The sequence below is a fragment of the Adiantum capillus-veneris genome, chromosome 18 (assembly GCF_014529385.1).
Source record: "Adiantum capillus-veneris isolate H3 chromosome 18, ASM1452938v2, whole genome shotgun sequence".
NCBI classification, from domain to species: Eukaryota; Viridiplantae; Streptophyta; class Polypodiopsida; order Polypodiales; family Pteridaceae; genus Adiantum; species Adiantum capillus-veneris.
In genome coordinates this window covers 105,834,027-105,841,324 of record NC_140948.1, presented here as the reverse complement: position 1 = coordinate 105,841,324, position 7,298 = coordinate 105,834,027, and the positions used below count along the sequence as shown (strand labels likewise).

The 7,298-nt window shown below is 42.4% G+C and overlaps 1 protein-coding gene across 1 annotated transcript; it reads left to right on the top strand.

Annotated features, from left to right (window-relative positions):
* The first annotated feature begins 273 nt into the window (after positions 1-273).
* On the top strand, positions 274-3,492 carry LOC147436142 (putative pentatricopeptide repeat-containing protein At3g01580). Its single transcript, XM_086489056.1, has one exon. It carries the CDS (start codon positions 397-399, stop codon positions 3,142-3,144), a length of 2,748 nt encoding a protein of 915 aa, XP_086345182.1. The 5' UTR covers positions 274-396; the 3' UTR covers positions 3,145-3,492.
* Positions 3,493-7,298: the final 3,806 nt, after the last annotated feature.

Here is a 7,298-nt window from a genome sequence, read left to right as displayed (position 1 = left end):
CACAAGGCTTAGTTATCAGTTATTGATAACTATGCCAACTATGCCCAGACAAAGCATTAAATGAATAACTAAACCTCTTGCATGGTCACACGAGGTTTAGTTATTCATTCATCCTCGCAACTATGCCTTGAACTTCACAACTATGCCAAAATTGGCATAGTTACACAGGGTAGGTTACAAAGGGTACGTATAATAACTCATTTGGTGCCCCTTTCCAAGTTATTTGTTCAAATAACTAAGCCTCTCGCCTAAAGCTGGTTCTTTTGCCTCCGGGCCTTAGACTCTTGGGATAGTTTCCTACGACGTTAAAACTCCTCTTCTTCTTCTTCTTCTTCTTCTTCTTCCTCTCTCTCTCTCCCCCCAGAGGTAGGGAAATGGGTGGAGAAGGGGCATGGCATGTTAACGGGGCAGTACAACGCTAGGAGGGCTCTTTCGAACTCTAGATGCAGGTTGCACCCAAGCGGAGTCCAAGACAGGCACCATGAAGAGAAGGAAGAAGAAGATGGCGGAGACATCGCATACGGTGATGCGATTACCGCTCTCTGTAGGAACGGGCAGCTTGATAGAGCCATTGACCTCATGCACCAGTACGAATCTCTACTCCCTCCAGTGACCTATTCGTCTCTTTTAAAGCTCTGCTGTGAAACAAGCTCATTGTACCATACCAAACATGTGCATACTCACATGGCCATGCATCACACCCCACCCACCATTATTACTCTGAATGAGTACCTTGTCTTTACATTCTGCAAATGTGGTGACCTTGAATCTGCCCTTGTCTTGTTTCACTCGCTGCCGGTTCGGACAGTTTTCTCTTGGACTGCAATCATCTCCTCGTATACGGGCTCTGGAGATGGTGTGGTGGCCCTTCAAGTCTATGCAAACATGCTTGAAGAGTGCGTACTTCCAAATGAGTACACGTACGTCTCAATGCTGAAGGCGTGCGGCAATGTCCCAAACCTGCAAGTAGGCAAGTCTTTACATGCTTGTGCCTGGAAAGTCGGCCTTCATTCAGATGGTTTTGCTAGTTCTGTCATTAGCATGTATAGCAAATGCGGTTCTATTGCTGATGCAGAGGAGGCATTCTGTGCAACACCACAGCATGATGTCGTGTCATGGACTTCAATAATTTCCGTTTTGATTGAGCACAAGTTTGTAGGGAAGGCCCTGATTTTATACACGCAAATGCAAAAACATGATGTTACGCCTAATGAATGGACCATTTCAACTTGCCTCGGAGGTTGTTACATCCTTGCAGAAAATAAGGAGACCGTAGTGCTAGAAGGAGATCCAGGTAATGTGGAGCCCCTTGAAATAGGCAGAGTGCTACACAGAGATGCAACTCTCAGAGGGTTTGAAGGCCAGTCCTTTGTGGGCAACAGTCTTGTAAGAATGTATGGTGGGTGTGGATGTCTGTCAGAAGCAGAATATGTTTTCTGTGCTTTGTCGAATCATGATGTGGTGCTGTGGACAGCACTGCAGTCAGTGTATATAGAGCAAGGTGAAGCAGAGAAAGCACTTAGGGCCTACAGGCATATGGTAGAGAGTTGCATAAGTCCAGATAAGCTTGCCCTATTGACTGCTCTTCAAGCATGCTGCATACTTGCTACACGAGACGAAATTAGTGTCAATTATCATCGCCCATTGCAAGGTGCAGCATTTGGAATTGGGCAGGCCTTTCATGCTGAATTGAGGAGGAAGGGCTTGATTTTGGAAGCTTTTCTTGGGAACACACTCGTGCATCTCTTTTGTAAGTGTGGGAAATATATTGAAGCGGAAACTGTATTAGCCAATTTGTGTGAGCGAAATGTCGTAGCTTGGACTGTGATGGTGCAAGCATATATAGAAGAAGGCCGCACCAAAATGGCTTTGCAATTGTACCAACAAATGCAGAAAGAGGGTGTGAGTCCGGATGCACACACAGTTGCAAATGTCCTCAAAGCATGCTGCAAGTATGCAGATGAAGAGTCAGACAAGATTAAAGAAGAAATTCCATTCACTCAAGTGGCACTTGAGGTAGGTAGAGCACTGCATCATGATGCCTGGGAAAGAGGATACAATCATGATTTATGTATTGGTAGTGAGTTGGTCACTTTATATGGGAAGTGTGGGAGGATTGAAGAAGCAGAGTATTCTTTTAAGAGGCTGTTGCAGCCGGACGCAATAGCACATTCTGCTATGTTGTCTGCATATGTCAAAGAAGGCCAAAGAGACAAGGCTTTCCAGCTCTATACCCAAATGTTAATTCAAGATAGTTATATCGATAATTCTATCAATGGGTGGATGCTACAATGCTGCAGCACTGATCGGGGTCTTGCCCCTTGTCGACAGTTGCACCACAACATACTGTGGAGAAGAAATAGCAGTGTTTGCCGAGGGCTTGCAACACAACTTATTTTTGCTTATGCTATCTGCGGAAATGCCCTGGATGCACAGGCAATTCTGAATGGCATATGTGATCCAGATGTAGTATCGTGGAATGCTCTTATAAGTGGTTGCATTCAAAGTGGAGATCATCCCATAGCTTTCAAAAAGTTTGAGGAGATGCCATTGGCAGGTATCAGCCCGAATCAAACTACATTTGTCTCTCTTCTCTTTGCTTGCTGCCAAGCTGGCCTAATACAAAAAGGGGTCAACCTCTTCAAGACTATGAGTGGAGTTTATGGAGTGAGTCCCAGAATTGAGCATGTCGGATGTATGATAGACCTCCTTGGGCGCTTGGGTGACTTCGACAAAGTAGAAGAGTTGTTGTCCACAATGCAAGTGCAACCTGATATAGCAATGTGGTTGGGCTTACTAGGTGCATGTCAAATTCATGGCAATGTAGAGCTAGGAAAGTACGCATATGGGCATGCGGTCCACTTACAACCCAGGCAAGCTGCTGCATATGTTTTGATGTCTAACATATTCACCAATGCGGGAATGCAAGACCAGGCACATGAGGTGAATTTAGCTAGAGAAAAAGCGAGTGCATGGAAAAAGCCTGGACAAAGCTGGATTTCCATCAATGAAATCCTTCATACTTTTGTTGTTAAAGAGAGCATACCTTTACAAGAAGAGGGCCTTGCTCATGCTTTTCAGCAGAAACCCCTTAGATGGAGACAGGAAGGGTACATACCTCAGATAGATCATCAACCAAGTTAGTTAGATTTTTTTGTAAAAATTTAATACTAATATGGATAGTTGACCTTACATTACGGTGCACAGAACTTTCTGGTGCAGATAACATGATTTTACATGTAGACTTATCTGAACACACTAAGTGATCAGGTTTGGCTTCAAAAAGGTAACACAAGCACCAATTAGTATCCAATTGGTTAGGTGATATCCAATTGGTTAGGTGTGTGTAACTCTACTCTCTCTATCCCTCTACATCTCTCTCTACCTCATCTCTGACTCTCGAGTATCTAAAAGGAACCATCAATAATGCAAAGGTGCATTCATCAATGCAAGGAAAGAACAAAGGGTTGTGCAAGTATGAATTCTTTTTTCTACCTATTCTCTCAATTCCGCAACATTGGACATTAGTATTAGACCTTGTTCTTTTCTCTCTCTTGTATTTGAAGTTGTGTTTTGCAATGTTTCTTGGCACTCTCTCCCTCTTGGAACTGCAGGCTTGCCATTGCATGTGAGATTGGGCACCTTGAGCATTAGACAAAGTAGACAATTGTATATTGGGTATTGTGGGCATGGTGCACCAATAAGGGGATAGATAGAAAAGCTGCCCCGGAAATAAGTTTGCGACACTTCTTTTTCACAAGAGACGGAAAGACTTCTAGCGGTAAGAAATACTCCAGACATCAACAAGGCGAGCACCCTCCTCCGGTGGATCCACCAACTTCCCCATTGGCTTCTTCAGTCACACACCCAATGGTGGCACCTAGTCATATGGACTCCATGATGTGGATGATGATGGACATCATGATGTGGCAGAAGAGGCTTGACAACAAGAGCATGTGGAGGCAGCCAAGCGTGAGGAGTGGCAATTGGTGGCCTAGGCCAAGGTTGGTAGATAGGGACGTGAAACTGAGGTTGAGGCTTAGAAGCAAGAGCATGAGGTCATGCGTGATCTCATCTCCACTCTTGCTTACGAATCCAATACCGCACATGTCGAGCTAGATTATGAGAGGCTTATCAAGATCATTGTTGAGGCTACCAAGGCAACACATAACATCAATGAATTGATCCTCAAGAAGATGCAGTCCAAATAAGTAAAACGGTAAGATGGATGCAATGTGATTTACAGTCCTTGGTTGCATCAATTTAATTCATATTTTGCTGTTATGAAAAAGTACAAAAATCATAAGGTTCTCCTAGCTTCGATACATCGCGCAGGTGATATCTTATGGAAGGATGAGTGGGTGGAAATAAAGCAGAATGCTCATAAAATGGCCAGTGAAGTGTCTCTCTTGGATAAGCCTCTCATGCTTAGCTCGCGGAGTTCTAGGAGGATCTCAAGACGTGCTTCTTGCCTCGACAATGGTTGAAGAGATTGATAGAGCACATTCAACTTTGTCTAAACAAGGTAATATGTCATATGACTTAATATGTCATATTCTAAGAGTGTGTCACAACTAGGTGGGCAATTGAGGATGTGAGATTAGAAAGGTTGGAGGTCTTTTTCTTTCAATAGATGATTCTATCAAGTTTAATGTGGAGGCGACCTAAAGACATTGCAAGAAGCTATCTGCTTCACAACTTTAAGAGATGAAGCATCACAAGAGTAAGCTTAAAACGGCATGCCATAAAAATTAATTTATAACCTTCTAAAAGTACTTTCCATCTTAGTTTGGCCATTTTAGTCTGAGGAAAATAAAAGAGAACAAGTGAAGTTGATTTAAGTGCTTCTGGAACAACCCGCATAACCTTTAGTCTCCTCTAAAGAATTCTCTTAAAGAAAACTCTCTCCTTTCATAAGTTAAAATTCTTAGATGAAAGGAGAGAGTTTTCTTTAAGAGAATTCTCCTCTAAAGAATTCTCTTAAAGAAAACTCTCTCCTTTCATAAGTTAAAATTCTTAGATGAAAGGAGAGAGTTTTCTTTAAGAGAATTCTTTAGAGGAGACTAGAGCTTGTACTGGCCTGGTTTTATTGCATGTTTACACATTAAAACATTAAAAACCATGCACATAATTCAAAGAGAATACCACAATTAAGATTGACAATTTGATAAGGATCGGATTTCTTGGAGTCGGGTCCCCTCTAAAAGGTCTTTGTATTATAATACTCTTTCGAAGAGATCTTTTATTATAACACAACTTGTGCACTTAGGGAGCTTTCCTCGAACCAAGAAGACGGTATTCTTCAAGATTCTATGGTGTAACCCTCCTTCTCAAGCCTTAAACGTCCCAACCGGGAGAAAGAGATAAATGAGGGTGAGAGAAGTACTTTTCAAGTAAGAGAAGTTCTACTTCGTATACGCTTACTCTATGGATAAGTTTTTAACATAGTTTAGCATAATAAAATAGTAGAGTTGATGATGAAGAAGAAGATATTTCACTTTATTGAATTTGCATTCATAGCCAAGCTCTTCAGCATAGAGTCCATCTCTAGAGCTCCCATGTGTGCGTGCGTGTGTGTGTGTGTGTGTGTGTGTGTGTGTGTGTGTGTGTGAGAGAGAGAGAGAGAGAGAGAGAGAGAGAGAGAGAGAGAGAGAGAGAGAGAGTTTGCTTGACTACACTTAGCACTTGAGAGTGTATGAATGAGACAAGAGAGAGAAAATCCTAGCAACCCCTTCCTTTTAATTCATGGAAAACTTGCTAATAAACTTCAAATGTAATACCTACCACTTGTCCATTGAGAAGTGAACACTCCAAAGTGCAACTAATGTATGCTCATACACTTGTCCGCACTTGCTAAGCTTAAACAAATCGCCCTCTCCTTCTTTGGACTCTTCTTGTCAAGTGTACACACCACACACACTCACACACACTTGCTAACTTCAAGTAACTGGTGCTACTTTGGACATGTGGTCTAGCTGCATCCATAGCCAAGAGCTTGTTGTAGTAGGCACTCAACTTCTCAAGCTTGTAGAAGGAGATGGAGTTCTTGCTTCACAAGAGTGTGTGAAGGGAAGAATGAGAGTGAGAGAGCTTGAGGGATGCTCAAATGAGAGAGAGAGAGAGAGAGAGAGAGAGAGAGAGAGAGAGAGAGGTCGACCCCCTTTCCAAGGCTTCCCCTGAAACTCATTGGGCCATGTAGCCCTCTAGCCAATGAGAGCTTGGCTCCCTTTGGGGCAAGATGTGTAGTCTCTTGACAAGTGTCCTTCTTTCCATCTTGTGAGGTTAAGCTAGCACCCCCCTTGCTTAAGCACAGCCCTTGCCTGCTTGAGCAATGTGTCTCTACACTTGACATGTGGCCCCTTTCCTTTCATAAGAGTATGGGTCCTTGGTGAGGTGCATATTCACTACACACATCCCTCCTTTGTAGGGCTCGCCCCCTCTTTGTAGCAAGATATTTGATCTTGGTAAGAAGGCTGGCCCCTTGCTTAAGCACAGCCCTAGCTTAAGCAAGCTACCCCCTTGCCTGCTTGGACCTTAATTGACTACAGAGTAAAAATTAAAGACTATGTCTTAAGGCTTTTAACACTCACCTTTGGGGGATTTAATGAAGACAACCCTAAGGTCTTTTGCTCCATTGGTTAACCTTGCTCTTTGATAGACCATTTCTCATTTGGGCCCCTTTACCATTGGCCCCATGTTGAAATAGATCTATAAGCACATCTATATCTTAACCCTTATTCCCATTTATTCTCCCACATTAAGTGATCGGTTTAATATGAGAAAATAATTTGGGCTGGTTAGATATTAGATTTTATGACATTACCTCTCTCTTGAAATCATAGTCGTCCTCGACTATAAGGTAGAAGCGATAAAGTCGTAGTCATTAGTCAATTTTACTTGGTGGGTAGAGGATCCCTTTTTACCCTCCGGCATCTTTCCAAGATGGATGACTAGTCCATTTGGTGCTTGGGAGACATAGCTGCCGCAAGCATGTCTACTCTTTAGTCCATTTCATTTTCCCAAAGTAGAGTGACAATTTCTACTTGGTGTTTGAGAGACGTCGTCGTCACAAACATGATTCTAAGCATGCATACTATTTAAATTTATGCACAATAAAAAGAGAATTAGTCTTATAAGACAAATAGATGATTCATCTAAAAGAAATCCGTACATTTGCTTACTCTAATGTAGCATTGTAAGCATTGACAAGGTTCATACTATCCTTAAGTTGTATTCCTTGCATCCATCTAGCATCTTCAAAAGGATAATTTTTGAATCTACATCGGATAATCTTACCA

Coding starts and splice junctions, on each gene's coding strand:
- LOC147436142 (XM_086489056.1), top strand. CDS start 397: ATGTTAACGGGGCAGTACAACGCTAGGAGGGCTCTTTCGAACTCTAGA.